The 21062-nt window shown below is 38.8% G+C and overlaps 1 protein-coding gene across 1 annotated transcript; it reads left to right on the top strand.

The window, feature by feature from the left end:
• The first annotated feature begins 5224 nt into the window (after positions 1-5224).
• Positions 5225-20746, top strand: lrrn1 (leucine rich repeat neuronal 1). Its single transcript, XM_017435827.3, has 2 exons — positions 5225-5461; positions 17603-20746. Exon 2 carries the CDS (start codon positions 17774-17776, stop codon positions 19919-19921), a length of 2148 nt encoding a protein of 715 aa, XP_017291316.1. The 5' UTR covers positions 5225-5461; positions 17603-17773; the 3' UTR covers positions 19922-20746.
• The last annotated feature ends 316 nt before the right edge of the window (positions 20747-21062 follow it).

Here is a 21062-nt window from a genome sequence, read left to right as displayed (position 1 = left end):
TTACTCAGAGAGATTGAAGTTTGGTTGAAATAAAGTAAAACGAGTGTTAAATATGCAGTTTTCTGCTATTCAGAGCTGCCTCTGAAGTGGTTTGCTTCATCTAAAATTAGCAGGTAAGAAGTCTCATTCTGATAGATGATGAACCAGAGTGTTTACTGTGAAAGTTAACAGGGCCGATCAATAGCATCACTCAATACTCTGAATGCAAAAAAACCCTCAAGCACAGCTATACCACCTGGCTGGAATGGAAACTGGGCAGGGCTTCACAAAAAACTGACATCATACTGTAGCCAGACCAAAAAAAAACATACTTGTGTTTTCTTAATTGCTGACTGAGCACACTGCAGGCTGAGAGCACAGACAAAGATTTTGCATCACAAATTTCACTGGTGTTGTGTGGGCAAAGCCAGAGTAGAAAAGTAGGAGAGCTGAAACAAAACTAAATTAAAAATGGACCCAAATGAAACAAATCCTGTTTAAATGTTTCCACCACTAAACAACATCATCAGTGCAGATATGCTCCAAAAAAATGACAGGATCTTGAAACTTTATTTTAATTCTTTGCTCAGTGAACCTTTTGCCAAATGCACTGGAATAAAATCACCTTCAAATCTGTGTAACATCTTGGTTTAGTGAGAGTACCGATAATGAAATCAGCAACTATTAAAATAAGCCTCACAGCTTCACAATTTTACACATTTAAGCAGTGAATCTTCCCTCGATGGCTTTTAGAGACCAATAAGTGTCTCTGAAATGAGGGGAAACGTCTGAATTATATGACAGATTCTGAAGCACAGAATGAAACTGATGAAGGGCAACTGATGTGGAAAGTGTAAAACAGAAAGGGCTGCTTTTTCTGCATTTTCTGTGACAAAGATATGAATGCAACCATTCCGAGTGGCTCGTGTCATTTACTGACTCACATGTGTCAAAAGGTTCATTTCAGAGTTAATACTGGGCTGATCACAGCTGCTAGGAAGGTTCTTGGAGATTATCATGCAGAGATTTAAAAGACTGGATTTAACAGCTGAGACTTTCTGCTAGTTTGTTAAAAGTAATGAGGGCCATTAGTTCTTCTAACAAGAAATTATTAGTGTTTTTGCAAGGATTTAAAACATAAAGGAACTGCACCTTTAAACCACTTGCAACTTGACCTTGGATTAAACTTTCCGTATTTTTACGTCAATTTAACAGTTTTGATTCTTTTAAAAAGCTGGTGAAGTCTTATTCAAAAGAGCTATTATTGTATATAATTTTACTTAATAATATGTAATTTTATTGATATTACACAAATTTATTATTGGGACCTCTCTATCACTGTTTTACTCCCATTATTTATTGTTTTACCTTTTTTATTTTAACGCTGTGTGACTTTTATCTGAGAAAGGCGCCATCTAAATAAACTAACTTTTTTACTGTGTAGGGTTAGGCATTATTTTTGTGCTTCTGCCAATAATTTAACAACAAAAATGCTGCAAAAGTCTATTAGGCAAGGCTAGCTTCTAGAAACGTCATAAATAAAGGTAAACTCAGTCAGGATTTTACATAAACTTATCATACGCATGAGTACCACACAAACCTCAACACTGAAGGTGGTGGTTAGACCAAAAATAGGTATTTTATGACAATGTCTAACTTTTATTTGCAATCGATGTAAAGAAATACCTTGATTGTTTCAGTAATTTTTACACAACCCAGATTCTGAAAAGGTTTATGTAGTGTGGAATAAAAATGGAAAACAGTCTCTAAAAATAATGAAACAATTTCTGAATAATGTTCCTCATTGGAAAATTGGGAAAACTTTAAATATTTTATTATATACAGTTTATAATATTATCAAAACATTTCAAAAATTTGGGGACATCTTTGTGTGCGAAGGACAAGGCTGAATGTTACCACTGTCTTCTCTGAGCCAAAGCTCTTCTGAAATGGACAGAGGTGAAAATGAAAACTGTTCTTTGGTCAAACAAATTCAAATTTGAAGTTCTTTCTGGAAACCACAGATACCACGTATTTGTTCTAACAAGAACAGTGACTATTTGGTCTTTTATTAGTGTAGTTCAAAGTCCTGCCTCTCTGATGGCATTGGGGTGCATTAGTGCCTATGACGTCGGCAGCTTACACATCTGGAAAGGTGCCATCAATGCAGAAAAGTATATACAGATTTTAGAACATGTGCTCCAGTCCAAAGGAAAGAAAAATGAGCCTGGATGGATTTTTTTAAACAAAAAGATTGTAAAGTTTCTTAGTTTCAACATTTGATGTGTTTACTATGTCCCACTGGGAACAAAGCATGTGTTTAAGACATTTTTTTTCACATTTTACACAACATCCTAACTTTTTCAGGATTACAATTATAAATGTAGTTTTTTATTTTGTAAAAAATTGCTGTAAGTAACTGCATTTGAAAACATTAATATTTTTACATAATCTGTGTTCTTTTTTTATCTCCCACCCCACTTGAGACCTGGAAAACGCTAACACCAAATCCCATACTTTTCCACACTTTTTAAGACTGTAAGGAATGCTGTAATTTGGCATAAAAGAGTCACAAATACTGTTTTCTAAAGAGCATTCATGCTCAGCAATAGCTGTCCTTACTGTTTGTTAAATCAGGAGAAGTAAATGACCTACTAGTTGGGTTCTATATTTAGCCATGAAATGCAACTGAACAAGATGATGCATCTGAGCTTTACTCAAAATAAACTCTGTTTTTGTGCCAGTACAAAGAATGTGCCATCCTGTACAACAATACATCTCTTTTATGTGTTTTTAATGGTTTTTGAAAAGATTACAGTTTCATGTCAGTCACAAAGGAAATATGTTTCTATGTTGTTGTTTTTTTAGAATCAGATAGTGGAAAAATGTCCAAATTACTCTAAATGTCAAAGTTTCAGCTTTAAATGTTTTAGATGTGCAAATTAAGGACTGATGGAAGAAACTGAGGTTATTGTGACTCCTGATTTAACATACTTTTAGCTTTTGGCCTTTTGCTACTTTTAGCTTTTAACTTGCCTTTTTCTAGTTTTAGTTAGTCTTTGTTACTTTTTACTTTTAGCTAGCTTTTTGCTCCTTTTATCATTTAGCTAGTGTTTCCCTCCTTTTAACTTTTAGCTAATGTTTTGCTTATTTTACCGTTTAGATAATGTTTTGCTCCTTTTAGCTTTCATCTAATGTTCTGCTTCTTTTAGTTTTATCATTAGTTTAAGCTTATTCAGCAAATTTCAGCAGAGTCATTCAGTGCTAAGCTTTCACACTGCCTTTTCACAGAAAATACAGTTTCTCTACTTTCATTAGTCAGGACAAAAAGGGGGGGGGGGGAGTAAAAGTGAGCTCTCCATGGTGCTGAACTGATTATACTCTGAGCAGTGTCGTGGCAGAAAAATAATTCCAGGCACTGTTAGATGAAATCACTCAAACATGGTGCACGACATACAGAGAGCCTTAAAGACAATTACCAATATATATCAGAGTTCCAGGTCTGAACGGGAAGCTCTAAATCAAAGCTCTGCCCCCCAAAATCAACACAGGAGGTTATATTAAAGATACTGAAATACTGGACTTGAAGGAGGAGCTAGGGAAAAGCAAGTCAGTCTGGGTCCCATGAGGAGAAAATTCAACATCACTCCTGTAAACAAGTTCATTCTGTGAGAACCCATGGGACTTGGAATAGAAGTCATAACATAGTCAGGATTTATCAACAACAGGTGTTACCCTATAATAAATTCCACCATTACAGAAAATGAAAATCCCACGCGACAAAGATAAACTTTTCATTTTGCTTTAAGAAAATACTAAATCAAGTTCAACATATATAAAAACTAAATACAAGATTATTTCAAGTTGGACTGTTTACCTAGACAAAAAAAAATATCTGACTTCAAGACTCTGTTGACTCTGGGACATTTGAAACTTTGTATTATGGTTGTACATTATTATTGTACAACTTTAGTCACAGAAGAAACATGTTCCAATAAAAGGTTTATCAGAAAAGATGATAAAACTGTTCAAAGTAGTGCCATGTTTTGGTGATTAAAAACAAAACATCAAATACAATGTCAACAAACATTGCCAACTACTTTTTTATTATCACCCATCACCAAAGGCATAGCGTCCCAACTTTTTTTGATAGTATTACTCCTTTTATTTATTATTTTTTTTAAGTTAAACTTTTGAGTTTCAACATTTGATAAGTTTACTATGCTCCATTGTGAATAAAATATGGATTTTTGAGATTTGCAAGTCATTACATTCTGTTTTTATTTACATTTTACACAACATCCAAACTTTTATTATTATTATTATTCTTTCAAGAATTGGGCTTGTATATCCTCCTGACTATTAGCAGTTCAAATTTGTCCTCTGTGGAGGACGTTTGTAAACCTGTATATCTCCTACCCACTGCACACTACTAAATTAACTCATTTTGATATTTACAGAGAACATTTAGGGATTTTCAGTGTTACCAAATGTGATGGGGTGAAGCTAATTACCTTACAAAGATTGGGGAATTAAAAAAAAAAAAAGATGTGATGGGACAATATATTTTTTCTCCTGGTAGTCAGGAATATATTAGCTCACCAACAACACCACTGCTGTTTTGTTTTTTAAACCCATGGGCACAGATCTGAGGATAAAATAATCTGCCAGAACTTTGCCTCTGCAGCTCAGCTGGAGCTGAAACTGTTCTGAGAGTGGAACAGTAGCTGTTTCTGGGGAACAAACATTCTTTTTTTGTTTTCCTTAAGAAACACAAGGACTTCTGTCAAACAACAACAACAACAACAGAATAACATTGAAGTCATAATAATATTCACAGATCATTCCGCTAAGCTTTGTGTTTAGAGAAGGACCCACCTCCCCCACGACAGTAATGCCATGAAGCTATACCCCTACACGCCTCCCCTCCCCCTCGTCGTCCCCCCATGCCCTGCCACCCCCGCCGCCTTTGTTCTCCTCACAACAAGCCCCGGAGCAGATGGCGCTCTGCTCTGCCCCGCCCCGGCGGTGACTGACAGGCGCTCTCAGCCAATGGGCGCCTCGTCTGGACAGCGCCAGGTGTTTTTTTTCTCTTCTAATCATTTCTCTTCCACAACCGTGGAGAGGGACTGGATCAGGCGGCGGTGCGGAGGGATATCAGAGTGACAAACTGGTCGGTGGTGGGTCTCAGCGGGTCGGAGTCTCTCTCTCTCTCTCTCTCTCTCTCTCTCTCTCTCTCTCTCTCTCCCCCCCCCCCCCCCTCTGCAGACCGCATCATGCGTCTCTCAGAGGCGCTCTGGGACTGATGGGACACATAGGAGGCGAGTCGCTGTAAACAGCACCATCTGAAGCAGGAATATACCTGGTTACGCTGTTTGACGAGCCCGTTCACCTGGCACGATTTTACATTCTTCCTCTTCTTCGTGTTTTTTTCCTGACGCGAACACCTGGATGAAAGGAAGGAGCTGTGGACTGGAACAAGGTGAGGAAAAAAGGAGGAGATGCAGGATCCCCACAGCTGTTACTGAACTAAAAAAAAATAAATAAATAAAAACGTGAGTGGATCTGAATAAGCCCCCCGATTAATCAGACCCAACCAGGGGCGACGCAGAGTTGTGATGCTCAAGGTGCACCATTATCATCATTACACAGCGTTTATAAACAACCCGGTTCGTAGGTAGAGGCAGGACATCAGACCCGTGCTTCAACGCTTCAAATAGACATTCTGCAGGGAAACTTTGATGTGTGTCTGCGGCAGGGAGGGCAGGCGGGCGCCTTAGCCGTGCGGGAGCCGCGTGCGGTGCGGTGCGTGTTGGAGATGCGATTTGCATGTTAATGTTAAAGTGTGCCGGCAGATGTCTCGGTTCCTCCGCTCCGAGCGGAAGGTCTTCCTCAGGGACAGCGACGGGGCCCAGAGATGCGCTGAGAGAATGGGGTTGCATTAGCAGGGGGTCTATTGTGGTCCGCTTCTGTCGCTGCAGCTGTTGCGCTTTTTATACCGGGGGGAAGGGGGCGCGGGGGCTACAGGACTGTGGAGGAGGTGTTGCTCTGTTTCTTTCGAAGAATTTAGCCTCTGTAGCTCACTTCCTAACAGAATGACCTCTGTTGGAAGAAAGTCCTGATGGCTCTGGAGCTTTAAGTCTAACTGACTGCTGCTTCAGACAGTGAACTCGGTGGAAAGGCTTGCCCTTTTTTCCACTTACAGCTAAAATATTATGCTCGATCATTTACTTAAGGCTGACACTCCTGACTTGTTGCAAATTTTGCCCTTCTCACTTGACGCTGTGTCACAGGACATATTTCTACAGGAGCAGAGGTTGAATCAATTAAAACAGATTGAACATGACAGGCAGGGTCACCTGATTGATTTTTGTCCCCCGTGGGCGTCCAGCCTCAAATGGTCAAACGCACGCACACACACCATAAAACTCACACAACTCTGTCACCCAGTAACTGAAGGGTTTTATTTTGATCAAAACAATTCAGCAGCAGTATTTTTTCCTTTAGGGTTACAAGGCCTTCTAGTCGTGTGTGTGTGGGTGTGTGTGTAAGAGAACAGAAGAGCTTATAGCAGGGGGTTCAAGGCTTCATCCCCTCCACCCACCCAACTACTGGTCCTTATGTCCCAGGGGTATAAAGCAGGCTACATAGGAGGGGGGAATCTGGATTACGCAGCTCAAACCCCCATCATTATTTCTTCAAGAAGAGGAACTAAGCTGCTAGCTCTTTGTCCCCGTCCACATGGGAACAGCGTTTTGTAAATATGCAAGTTTTTTTTTTTTTAATAATTTCAGCCTTGCATCCACACAGAAAGTGTATTTAAGAAGCCCCCAAATAGTATTTTTTTGGCTCCAGAGTGAAAGCCATTTAAAACCCCACTCTTGCGTCCTCATGTGCATGTCCAAAACGTTTGACAACAATGATGTCATAGTCCCACCTCCTGCGTTAGCTACAACCCAAAGTGTGACAGACGTAACAACATGTTACATGCTTGTGTTTGTGTTGCACATGTTACTTTCTCAACTACAGTAGAACCTTGGTATACTGTCTTACTTCAATGAACGGACAAGACTGATCAACAATGTTGCCTTGCATAGAACAGAGCAAAAAACTGTTTTTTCACTTTATTGAACATTCTTTGGCAACAATATTACAAAACATGTGTTGCAGAAAAAGATTATCAATAAACATCATGTATGTGTTTAAAAAACATAAGAAAAGGGAATAGTTTTTAAAAAACTGCCTGATAAGCTTTTAACGCCCTTCCCATCATCTCTCCTGAGATACTGAGCCTGAAAAGCATCCATTTTGTCCAGTATTTGGACCGACACAACTCCCAGACAATTGCAGTTTAGTGTGACATGAAGTGAAAGTTCCCTTTCTTCAGCAGTACTCAAGGATTTGGTTTTTGCCCTTGTAGTCTCCGTCCGTGTTTTTGGATGGCTTGTTTCTCATTTCTGCAGGATTTTTGTGGCAGTGTTACAGCACCACATACAGGCGTGGCATAGTTACTACAGCAGTTTCAGTGTTTCCGTGTGGATGAAGACCTTTCTAGAAATAAGAAAAGATAGTTTGGAAAAAACGGCATTTCCATGTGATCAAGGCCTTAATTCTGTATCAATTGAGGACATGGACGGTGACAATGGTTGAGTGACCCATTTGCAGAAAACAAAACAGAGGCATCAGACAGGTAAACAAACCCATGAATTTTTGTTCACCAAGCCAAGACTTGTCCACACAGAAATGCAGGCTTTCGGAAACAATCTTTTTATTTGTAATTTCTAAAATTCTCCTCATAAATAGGGGACTGTTTATGAGGAGATATACTACAAATGTGTTCATCCACATGGAAACACAGAAAACTACACAAGACGCTGCAGTAGCTATTCCAGGCCTGTGTGTGGCACTGTCACGCTGCCATGAAATAACACTAAAAACAGGAAACAAGGCGTGGAGCACATACATAAAGCAAATCACACAGAGTGCAAAATGTAAACACAACAAGAGGAAAGGGACACACTTGGGGTCATAGGTTGGAAGAACTTTAGTGTATTCACAAAATGCTGCTCCAATGCAGACAGCCGGTAAACTGCAGCAGGCAGAGCTGAAACTATGACCAGCAAAACCTAAAAACAAAGCAGACAAAAGAGCAATGACAGTCTGACTAAGGAGTAACTGAAAACCAAGAGCTGCATACAGTTTACTGTGAGAAGATGAGTGATTCATTGCTGGTGTGTTAATTATTGGACCAGACCAAACACAACTGACCGAGGGATAATAAGAATACAAAAGAAAACCTAACCAAGATATTCTGAACCATACAAACAGGAAAAGATTAACACAAACCTCAAACACAAAAATCCATAACCACTAACAAATAGATCTTGTCTGAATGTCTTGACTCAGAAAGGGACTGATTGGTAGTTTTCACAGCAATTTAAGTGATCAAAGAATCAAAAGACTTTTTAATATTATTTTAGTCCTTAATAATTTAGGGGGACAGTTTGGATATTTTATTGTGGTGTTTTGTGGATAGTTATGGCGAATTAACACCTTGCCTGTTGTAGATAGGTCTTTGAACAGACTCAGTTTAGAGAAATAGTGTTGACAGGTGGACTGAATGCGGGCAAGACCAAAGTGGATTGCTGCTGTCTTAAAACTGCTCCAAGATCCAACCACTGGTAGCGGTTAACGCAGATTTTATAAACGTTTGTGTTGAGATCAGTTTAACATTACACTGTTATTTCAGCACAAAAGCTGGTAGCATCAGTGAGCTGCAGCACTTCTGGCAAGAATTTCATAATCTTTCTGAAATGTTTGTATAATGGAAAACTGACAGCAGCATGAAGATTAAAAAAAAAGCGTTTGGATCAGCCATTAGCTCATCAGACCTGACAGACCTAAACTGTATTTCTCCAAATTGAATCCCGTAAAATAGTTGTTGACAACAGGTAAGATATAAATTGTTCATTTCCTTTTTACAGAACCCCACTTCAAGCAGTCTGGAATATCCCTTTAATACATTTCTGTAAAGTTTGACCTCCTGTTGGATTCTTAGCTTGGTATCAGACATTTATCAGGCAGTTTGCCCTGGGCCAAATTTCCATTCTTATTTATTTATTCAGAACTGACTGCAGAAAACATGACCTGTCCAGAAAAGCAACCACACGTGGCAACTTCTAAGCCTGCATTATGCCTGTGGTTTGGGAACAGATCTCATCTTTAGCTTTTGCATCAGTCAAATTATCAAGTCCACACAGAGAGTTTTAAAACCCATAGATTCATTTTTACAAGAACATTATAAATTCTGGGAATTTGTACAAAACGTAAGAAAAAAGCTTATACTTAAATCACCAAAACTACCTGTCTGTTATTTACGTTTGATACAGCTGATAATATTTACACCTATGCTTTTATTTTGGACATTATGAAAATTATTCCCCAGAATAACTCGTGCAACAGTTTTCACAAACCCTGTGGCATAACCTGTTTCCAGTTTATCTCTTAACTCAATGGTATGAATAAAGCTCTCCTATTCAGAATGATCAGGCCACTAACATTTTTATATTTTTATGGTGTGTGAGGAAACCACAGCTGACCTACCTTTGTTTGCCTTTGAAAAGTGATATAAATGAACACGACCAGCCCATGTTTGTCTACACTCCATCATTGTTTCAGATCTGGACCAGTATGCTTTCAGAAATATGCTTGTTTTATTTTAACCGTCGATTAAATCTAAATTCAGTTCCATGTTTTTGACTATGAAACTTTTTTTTTTGCCCCGTTAGTAATTTTAAGCCACAAAAAATATTAAGTAAAAGTTCTGAACTGTTTTGAAAAAAGATTAACATTTAATCTAACATGTTCTTTTAGCATATTGTTGAAACCATCCGTAGATGCACTTCACAGCCTAACTAAAAGTTTGCTTTTCTTTAGCTGAAAGTCAGTATTTACCATCAAGCGTGGTAGAGACTGAACGGCTGCAGCTAACTGGAATGCTTAAGTCAACATTTGTGACACACCGAGCCATTTATTTGAGTGAGTAGGTTTTTTAGTTTTGCTAAATGCTCTAAGTCGTGCTTTGCCTTGCTTCAATGCTTATCGCCCACTGCTGAAAACAAAACTCAACAACAAGCTTTGGGACATTTTTTATGTTGTTTGTTCCTCTTGCCAAAATATTTTAATGTGAGCTTCTTTTTTTTTTTTTTTTTGCACCACCGCATAGTTTAATATTTTTTGGTCTCCAAACTGCAGTCAGTTAGTTTTCAGGGAGGATCAAGTTGCTGAAATCGTGCTCTTGCTGACTGTAGGTGAAATTATTTTCAGAAGTGCAGATGAAGCTGATGTAAAATCAGTAACCTGACCATCATTATATGGGCCGGTCTTCTTCAGCCAGGGAATTAAGTACAAGAATGTTAAACTATTGGTGCTCACATACTTGCTCACAGGTGTTTACACATCTGTAAACCTTTTTTAAATGATGATTTGTCACATGTGATATTTAGTCTAATTGCCCCACATGTTTCTCTGTAGCAACTTTATTCATATTCATGGTAAATTATTTCAATCAAATCATTCTTTGAAGCGATCTTCTAGATATATTTGTGCTTCAGTGTCATGCAGCGTACAGGCGCTCTGCACCAGATGTCAATTAAAAAGTGGACTCTGAATTTGCCTCTTTAAGAGAATTTCTTAGATGGAAATGGTAAGATTCTGTATTCAAATCATGAAATGAAACTGAGCACTGCATGAATGCCGAAGGCTTCTGAAGCTGAAGCAGCAGCCTGTAATAATAATAATACATTTTATTTCAAAGGCGTCTTTCTGGCACTCAAGGACACCGTACAAAGAACAAAATCAGCAGCAACAGAAAATAAAATGTAACAATCAAAAAAGTAAATAAAAGTAAATAGATAAAACAAACAAGAAAAGACATCTATATAAAATCTATAAAAAAATCAGGCAAACCAATTGTGTCAGGTGGAAAAAGCAGATCTAAAAAGGTGTGTTTTGAGTTCTGATTTGTATTGTGAGAATGACTTTATGTTTCTAATGTGAGGTGGTAACGAGTTCCAGAGTCGGGGAGCAGAGCGACTGAAGGCTCTGCTCCCCATGGTGGTGAGACGGGCGGAGGGGACAGTCAAAAGAATGGAGTATGTGTATGTTCTTACAGTACCTGTAGCAATGTTTGCCTTTTTGAAAGCGATTCGAAGGGACCATAGTGTACTAGATCCTGTCAAATTACAGGTTTTTTTTTCTTTTTTATTCCTAAATATAGAATTTTAAAAATTGCTAAATGCATTTCTATAGTTTTTTTTTTAGTATAAATACTGTCTATAATAAAGAAATGTAGCAACTAATCATATACCTGCAGACCAGTGTTTTGTATTCTTTAGGTCTTGTTTAGTTTTTCAGAAGTAACCTCTGAATGTTGCGTTTGAATTAGTATTAAACGGCAGATGTTTGCAGGTGAACGCAAGTTAGTCTGGTGTTGTTTAGCTCATTTTACAAAGTGTTTTGTCGAAATTCCACACTGAGATTTTCAGCTCATAAGACCAAATGCCATTCAGTGTTTGTGTGGCCCTTCAGTGGCTGGGGTCTTGTCTAATTATCTCACCCAAGCAATCACATATTATTTAAAATACAAAAGTAGTTTAATGTTTCTGTGTCTCTTAAAACAAAGCCTAACTAGGGCTGGGGTCTGTTAACGTATAACATTGTTTTATGCATTGTCCCTCTTTAAATTAAGTATATTGGACAAATAGATATTACATAATTGTAGTAGAAAACTTGGTGAACCTTTTTGTCTTTCTGTGAGTGCAGACACTAAGATCAGTTTAATTATTAAATGTTTGGGGCACATCTATATCACTCCTTAAAGAGTTTCCATAAAGAAGAAGAAGTTCTTCTTGCATCAGGGCCCTGGTTCAGATCTGACTTGGGCAATTTCCTGGTCATTATTACTGCTCTTTTTTCCTACCCACCATGTTACTAAATGTCTAAATTTCATTTTAATAATGCTCTCACCAGATCACATAGAATAAACAATCTTTATGCTTAGCTTTCATAACTTGCAGTGATTTCCATGGGTGTCTCTTTGGGCCCGCCTACGGTAATTAAAATGATCAGCCAGGTAATTTCTTCTGGCATCCTGGAAAAGCTTTGCCCTACCACAGGAGGAGACAAATTAATTTTGTCAGACTGTAGGAAATGAATCACCTAAGTGCACAGCTGCAATCTGCAGTTTGGTGGCAAAACCTCACAGGCGTTAGAAAGTTTTTTTGTGAGCACTCTCATGACCAGCAGGATTCTTACCTGACCAGCTTGGTGAACTGTAAACACGCCAGGCTTTACTGAATCTGAAATGATCAACAGCAGAAACAACACAGACACTAAAACAATCCTGGAGTAGACACGGGCCAGTATGAGATTCTGATTGTATGATGAACGAAAACACTACAATTTAACAGAATTAAAACAAAAATTTGAAAATCTATCAGTAGATAAATTAGCTTTCATTTAAACACAACAATAAAATTATTATTACCTTTGATGCCAAAATAATATCAAATATCACTTATTAATGGTTATTTTATGTCAGAAGGGAGGGAGACGGAGGCGAACCCAGAGCGCAGACTCATCATTTAAAAAGGAAACTAATTTATTGACTTAAATAAACAAACAAAAAGGCGGACGCGGCAGCAAAACTAACAATAACCAAAAGCAAGAACAATACAATACTGAAATAGATTTTTGTGACAAAATATCTACCAGTTTAAGGCGTTTTACTTATTTGAGTGAGTAGAATTAGCAGAAATCACAACTTCTGGTGCACTATTTTACTTTGTAGTTTCCAAAACGCTTTTCCTAGTACTATAGCACTACAAAATGATTCATTAAATATTTAGTAAATAAAGTCATAGACAAAAATTGCTACAAGAAATTGAGCAATAATTCATATAAGACACTGTGCACCGATCTTACAGTTGTAGCTACTGCAGATGTATTGCCTTTAATAAAGTGCTGTGAGACTCGTTTCTCTCCTCTGGGTGTGATTTCTGTACACAACCCCAGCTAATCTCCCCTCCAGGATCTCCAACTGCTAATCCTGACTGAAACAGCACTAGGCACAATATACAATGCTTTAGCTTAAAAACAAGATCCCATTGTAGCCCTGATCTCCCCTCGCTCCGCCCTGTCTCCCCAGTATAGGAGGAGCGGAGTGGTGTTTCTTCCTCCTTCGTGCTGTTGCCAGGCAGTTTACCTATGTTCAGATGTATTCCTCAGCTCTTTTGCTTGAAAGCCTCTTAGGTGGCATCTCCATAAGGTGGTGCCGGGCATTAAGTAGGTGGATTCTATCTGGCTTGACACTGGCTGAAGTGCCCCGTAAATAAACCTAATTAAGTTAAGGACATCTTAAAATGTTGGCATAATACAGCAAGTACATAGGCTTGTTAAACACCTGCTGGCAAACTGATCTTGCTAATGAGCAATGCTGTTGCAAAGGTGACATAAATTCACCATATTTAAAACAATAACTATATTAAGACATCTCATTTCCGTGACATTAGGAGAGAAGAATCAAAGACATACTGTTGACTCTGGTGGCACAGCATTGTTTTGAATAAAGTACGAGAATGGACATTCTCATAGAGAGAATGCTAAACATGCTGATATTCGACATTTTCTACTGTTTTCCATACATTTCATATTCCTTCAGTTTGCTAGCATCTGTTCGTAAAAAGCACAAAGGAAAAACCTTACTCTGAACAATCCTTCAATTGGACTGCGGTACAGTTTATTCAAACACAAATAATAGCTTGATGTAAAGCCTGCATACTTTATGCTTCATGTTTATTGTTACTGTCAGGTGGAAACCTTTTATTTAATAAATACATTCTGTGGTTTTGCTGTGGCGATTTAATCTCTAACAAGATAGTGGCTCACTAAATAATTTCCTTTTTTTAGTTGTGTTCTAACATGTCCAACACAAACAGAAGCGCATAAAAATGCTTATGAGTGTTTCAGAATCAGAGGCCAATGAAGATGATTGAGTGAGTGGACATCTGTCCTCTTCACATGTCCAGCATCAGCCTTACATGAACAATTTAGTGTTCCACCATCTCACACAGCCACCCCAGATCACTTAAACAAGGACCAAGACAGAATCACAGAGGCAGCGTAAACAACACACACAGTAACATGTGAGCCCACATGAGACACCACCCCCGACATGCCACAAGTAAAAAAATTCAAATATGACCTGCATGTGTCATTCTCCTTTCTGCACGATCAAAAATTATGTTGGCATGCCGGAAAAAGAGGAATTTCAGGAAATGTGAGTAGGTTATGCTACTAAATAAAGTAACGGAGTGTAGGAACATGTTTGACTTGCTGTTCTCTGGCATTAGTGCCAAGCGCAAGAGGAGTGGCAGTGTTTGTGCAGCTGCTGTGGTCAGAGCACCGCACACCTGCAGAAGTCAGAAACAAATGGTCAGGCATTAAGGTGGAAGTGAACCGGAGGATGGCTGCACATTGTTATCGCTGCCCAGTAATATTGGATACCAGTTACATGGATTACACGCATGGTAAATCAATGCAGAAGTGGGCTGGGAGTGAGACTGAGGCATTTCAAGCTACACATGTTTATAGATATAACTACTGTAAAACTACTGAGACACCAGGGTCTTGGTATGCTCTGAAACTGTAGTTTAGCCAGCGAAGAACACAAAGTCACTCTCTTGAACCATTAGGCTGCCTTCTGCTGTTTGGATCAAGACAAAAAGCTTTTAAGCTTTAAACTCCACAATCATAAAGTTTTATTCAACTCTGACTCTGTCCGATCTCACTTCATTGATCAAATCAAACATTTATTAAACATTCTCTGATGTACAGAGGTACTAACAAATTAAATCTAATATGAACTGTTTTATAGATGTCTCAGCAAATCCTGCAAAATATAAAAGATACACAGGCCATACAGCAGCAACTTGATATGATTCTGATGGTGTCGTGTTGCATAATCCTTCCATTTTTAAGCATACTGCAGTCTAACTGCAGATTCTTAGTGGCACACAGCCGGAATATGGCTTATTAGTATTTTCAAGTTTCCAAACTCATTTTTCAGCTATTTCTTAAGCTGAAAATTATGCAAGTATATTGTAAAAAAGATTTCTGGTCAAACAGGAAGATTTTTATTTAAGATTAGAAACCTTAGCCTGTACAGTTTTTAATAGATCGGATGAATAAATGAAAATATATTTGATTAATAACAGCTTGTGGTCAAATTTGACAATTATAAGGCTGACATTTAATTAGAACCTAAATGCGGGACTCCGACTGACTCAAGAAGATGGTGAAATATTTATTTGTTACTATTTGACGATCAGACAATTATTTTAAATGTTCCAGCACCAGCCAAAACTATGATGAAATATAAACATAACTGTATGATTTTTCTACCTGGGATATTATTAAGAACAGAAAAATCATCTAACCATTCTAAATCCTCTGTTACACTGATAACTCTGACTTTCAGCTCAACATAGCTGACAAGGCAGTAAATCTCACTTTGTCGTATACCCCTTAGGTGTGTACAGTAATTGTTTTCACACCATTAACAGTTTCCCGTCATACCCTTTAAGTGTGAAAATGAAACAAACAGATGCCAGTCATGAAGTTGGGGTGGGGCTGTGCACATTTTCACAGTAATTTCATTATTTATACATCTTAACTTTTGTATGGAAAAGGGCGTATTGCCCCATTTTTGTGCAAAAGGACCCTTTGCACACGAGGCCTTTAGTGTGTGCAGGGCCCATACCATGGATTTACTTCCACCACCGCCACAACTCTTCCACCTAGGACACCTCCATGACCTTGCTACAAAAGTGTTGTACATGCTCAAAACCCTATACCATATCACACCCTATGACGTGTATTGTCATGGGGAGTCCACTGCACCCTGGACCCTGCAGACGCTCAATGTTCTGGCTGATTTATTTTTGCCTCAGCTGCATTGTTATCTAGTATGAATGGGGGTCTTACACACTGTAGCACTGCTTTTAAGTAAAATATGCCAAATGTAATAATTTCCCCTCTAATTCACAGATTGTAATTCCCGTTTGGGCTGACAGATGCCCATTAAAACTCTTACTATCTTCCCCACCCTGTACCATTAAGTAACTGAGAGGTCTACATCTGATTTCTCCTTTTCTCTGGTCCTTCCTTCAAATCCCAATTGTAGTCATGAGCCATCACAAACTTAAAGAACACAGAAAAAAAGTTGGATATTATTCCATCTGTTCATTCAACTGGGGAAAAAAACTGAAAGCCCACTAAAAACTTTTCTCCATGTTTGTCCTATATTCTGGATGTTGAGAAAGTTGCATTAAAAATTAAGGCATTTATCTTTTTGTTGCTTTCTTTAAGGCACGGTCTGTATCAGTATCTCATCATGTTTAATGATGTTCTGAGAAGCTAATGATGGAGTCCTTATGGGCCTGTTGGATAGATGAAAGCTCTCAATGGAATTTGATCTCTTTCCAAGTAATTCAGAGCAGCATTTTGTGTATGCATTGTAATGAGCTGAACCTGCATTTTCTCAAAACTGTTGATGATGCACATAACTCAGTCTCGCAAGAATGGTGTAGACACAGTTGTTCTTTGTCACTCTACTTTCTTATTTAATTGCTGCATTTATGAGAAACATGTACTATGTAAAAAAAAGAAATTTTAGATGTAGCAAGACTAAATATCTTTTGTTAGGGTCTTTTGTCTGGTTGTACTTTAAGTTACATGCTGCAGGCTAATGGCCCTTCAAACTGAAAGCATCATGCAGTGAGCTTGGTGGTAAGTTTAGCAGTTAGACCTCCACACTGAGTTTTGTGGAGTACAGTAGAAAAATAGGTGGGGGGTGAGTTCAAAACAACAAGCAGGCAATATTTTTTGCAAGTGGAAAGCTCCTAGTTTACCTGCTGAACAGTTGGCCTTGATACTGAAGTGAAGTAAAGTGAAGTTGGCCTTAAAAATTTGAAGGAACAAAGAAATAAGGGCCTTTAAAATGATAGTCTAGTCAATTCAAGTTTATTCAATCCCCGGTGGACTAATACATTTGCAGCCTCAGCACCATGGGTATTAACACAGTTTGTTTCAGTGGATCTATGCTCAACATATACATTCACATAAAAACATGGACATTGTTCAGTTAAGAAAATGGCATAAAACTAAACATATAGTTTAGTTTAATATTAATAATAAATTAGCTAGGTTTAACATTAGCTAACACAGCGTTCATTCACATGGGTATGTTGTTTTTGAGAAAAAGTTGTTTTGTAAGACTGAGAAATGATATAAGCAATATTTTGTTAGAGTGCTGCAGTCGCCTCAATACAAAGTTGCTGTTGTAGTTGTGCAGCTTCTAAAAGCTTCTTCTCATTGTTTTTTGTTTGTTTGTTAGTTAGGTTTGTTTTGGGATTTTTTTTTCATAATTTTCTTATGAAGGTCACAGGCTTTATAATAATCCTTTGGAGTGTTAGAAAGGATGTTGTAAGTTTGTCCTTGGACATTGATTGGTTTTCACCCAGCTGTTAGTCTAAAACTTTAAGCTTTGTCTTTTGTTTTTCAGAAAGTCCAAAAACCCTGGAAACCTTTGCTGTACCGCTGACTACATGAGCACCTTTGTCTCCTGAGGGTTTTGTTTCATCAACTGAAAGGCATCATCAGTGGAAACTTTGGTTGATGACTGTTACGCACCCTCCTCCAAAGTCACCTGACCATCCTCCTGTCCTTTCCCAGCATGGCTAGATGGAGGTTAGACAGCTCTCCCCAGGTGCTTGCTGGCCTGCTGCTAGTATCTGTTGGACTATCTTGTGTCCAGAGCAATGAGTGTCCCCAGCTGTGTGTGTGCGAGATCCGACCGTGGTTCACTCCCCAGTCCACCTACAGAGAAGCCATAACTGTGGACTGCAATGACCTTCGTTTAACACGGATCCCAGGGAACCTGTCCAGTGAAACTCAGGTTCTCCTCTTACAAAGTAACTACATTGCAAAAACCAGTGAAGAGCTGGAGCAGCTCTTCAACCTGACAGAACTGGACCTCTCCCAAAATAACTTCAGTACCATTCGAGATGTTGGTCTCACTAACATGTCCCAGCTCACCACGCTTCATTTGGAGGAGAACCAGATTACGGAAATGCCTGATTACTGTCTGCAAGACCTTAGCAACCTACAGGAGCTCTACATCAACCACAATCAGATCAGCAGCATTTCTGCTGATGCTTTTTCTGGTCTGCATAACCTCCTCAGGCTTCACCTCAATTCTAATAAGCTCAAAACCATAAATAGCCAATGGTTTAAATCTACACCTAATCTGGAGATCCTCATGATTGGAGAGAACCCTGTTGATGGAATTACAGACTTTAATTTCAAGCCACTGGGCAATCTAAGAAGCCTGGTTTTAGCTGGGATGGATTTGAAAGATGTCCCAAGTAATGCCTTTGTGGGACTCGACAATCTTGAGAGCCTCTCTTTCTATGACAACAAGCTGGTTCAAGTACCTCAGAGAGCCCTTCAAAAACTACCTAACCTAAAGTTCCTTGATTTAAACAAAAACCCTATACATAAGATTCAGGAGGGGGATTTCAAGAACATGCTTAGATTGAAGGAGTTGGGTATAAACAACATGGGAGAGCTGGTTTCTATTGATCATTATGCTTTGGATAACCTTCCTGAGCTCACCAAGCTGGAAGCTACAAACAATCCCAAGTTTTCCTATATTAGTCGTCAGGCTTTTCGGGACGTTCCAGCTTTGGAAAGTCTAATGCTAAACAGCAATGCTTTGAATGCCCTTTATCAGTCTACGGTGGACTCCCTCCCCAATTTGCGTGAGATCAGCATTCACAGCAACCCTCTGCGCTGTGACTGTGTCATCCAGTGGATGGGCTCCAACAGAACTGCAGTTCGATTTATGGAACCTGTAGCCATGTTTTGTGCAATGCCAGCAGAGGTCAGGGGTATGCGTGTGCGAGAGGTGTTGCAGAAAAAGTTAGCAAATCAGTGCCTGCCCATAATTTCTCATGATACCTTCCCCAGCCACCTCAGTTTGGAAATTGGCATGACCTTGGACTTGGACTGCAGAGCCATCTCCCAGCCTGACCCTGAAATCTATTGGGTGACACCAATGGGAAGCAAAATCGTGACGGACACTTTATCTGAAAAATACAGCCTCAGCAAAGAAGGGACATTGAGAATTTCTCTTATCCAAGTTGAAGACTCCGGCAGATACACCTGTGTGGCTCAAAACTCAGACGGAGTTGACACCAGAGTAACAGCCATAAAGGTGAACGGTACTCTGTTGGACAGCACACAGCTCATGAAGATCTATGTCAAGCAGACGGAATCTCATTCAATTCTCGTCTCCTGGAAAATAAACTCAAATGTAATGACCTCTAATCTCAAGTGGTCATCCGCAACTATGAAAATTGACAACCCACATATTACCTACACTGCCAGGGTTCCCGTGGACGTCCACGAATACAACCTCACTCATCTACAGCCAGCGACAGAGTACGAGGTGTGCCTCACTGTCTCCAACATCCACCATCAAACACAAAAGTCATGTGTGAATGTAACAACAAAGCAAGCGCCCTTTGCTGTGGAAATATCCGATCAAGGGACCAACACTGCTCTTGCAGCTGTCATGGGAACAATGTTTGCAATCATCAGCTTGGTTTTATTGGGTGTGTACATTGCTAAGAGGTGGAAAAGGAAAAATTATCACCATTCTCTAAAGAAGTACATGCAGAAAACCTCATCAATACCACTAAATGAGCTCTATCCTCCTCTTATTAACTTGTGGGAGGCAGACAGTGAGAAGGAGAAAGAAGGCACATCGGAGGCCAAACCCAGCCAAGTGGACACCTCACGCAGCTATTACATGTGGTAGAGAAGCATTCCTGTAGGAGATGCAGGGACAGTATTGTCCAGTAGCACAAATATACATACTTGCTTCTTTATGTAAAAGTGAACGTTCTTTTCATTTTGTCTTTCTGTATTATATACCTTTCTTTTCTTTTTTTGATTTTCTTAGACTAAGGCGATCGATGAACCAACATTTTTAAATCTCTAATTTAGAATACTACTTTTTTACCTCTCACTTATTTTGACACACAATATGCCAGCTTTGTTAAGCTTCCTGAACTTAGTAGTCACTGTGCTTTACTTTTAGTAACTTATTTTGATGAACGCAGCATGAGCATTGTCATGGATTCAGTGTGCGGACAGAAATAAATGCTGAAATCCAAACATTTTTTTGGATGTTTCTCTGGCAGAACTGTTAAGAGACTCAATTTGTTTGGTTTATTATAAAAACAGTTTCACTGTTGACTGTTGTGCACTGAAATACATATAAATATATACTAATTTGTCTATCAACTCAAATGTAAGCTGATGAAATACATTTAGACTTGATATATATTGAAAAATGTTAGAAACACTTCTGTAATGTTGTATCAGCTCTGATTTGACTTACTTTTTTGTACATTAAATAACAATGTTTTATTTAGACTTTAAGTTTGCAGAGTACTGTAAACCAGCAATAGAAATATGAATGTTATACACTAGATAAACTAATAGATGTAAGGCTTTTTTAAAATTCTTAAAAAAATGTGTTTCTTATTTTGCTAGAATGTCTACAATCACTGGTTTCATTGTGGTTTACACACAGAAACATGTTTAATGAACAACTTCAATAAAATCTTCTTTCCTCATATTTTCTAAACTATGATTTTAAGACCATGTCTGTTTTTATGTGCATTATTTAAAGACATTGTGTCAGGATTCGGCAATATTCTAAAATGAGCAGCTCGGCGTCAGACAGACGCGGGAGACCAAGATAATAGACAGTGAGTTTATTTTACAGTGAATCGGGAACGGTGATAATAACAGGAACCAGGACCTGGAAGCAGAGGTCGTGGTGAGTATTACCTTGGTGAAGAGGCAGGTAAGTATTAATCCTCAGGTGAGAGGCCTTACTGTGCGAAGGGTGATCCACGGCACGGAGGTGAGTACGAAGGTAAGTATTTCCC

The sequence above is a fragment of the Kryptolebias marmoratus genome, linkage group LG4 (assembly GCF_001649575.2).
Source record: "Kryptolebias marmoratus isolate JLee-2015 linkage group LG4, ASM164957v2, whole genome shotgun sequence".
NCBI classification, from domain to species: Eukaryota; Metazoa; Chordata; class Actinopteri; order Cyprinodontiformes; family Rivulidae; genus Kryptolebias; species Kryptolebias marmoratus.
The sequence above is the reverse complement of the archived record's forward strand: the minus strand, read 5'-3'. Positions and strand labels throughout refer to the sequence as shown.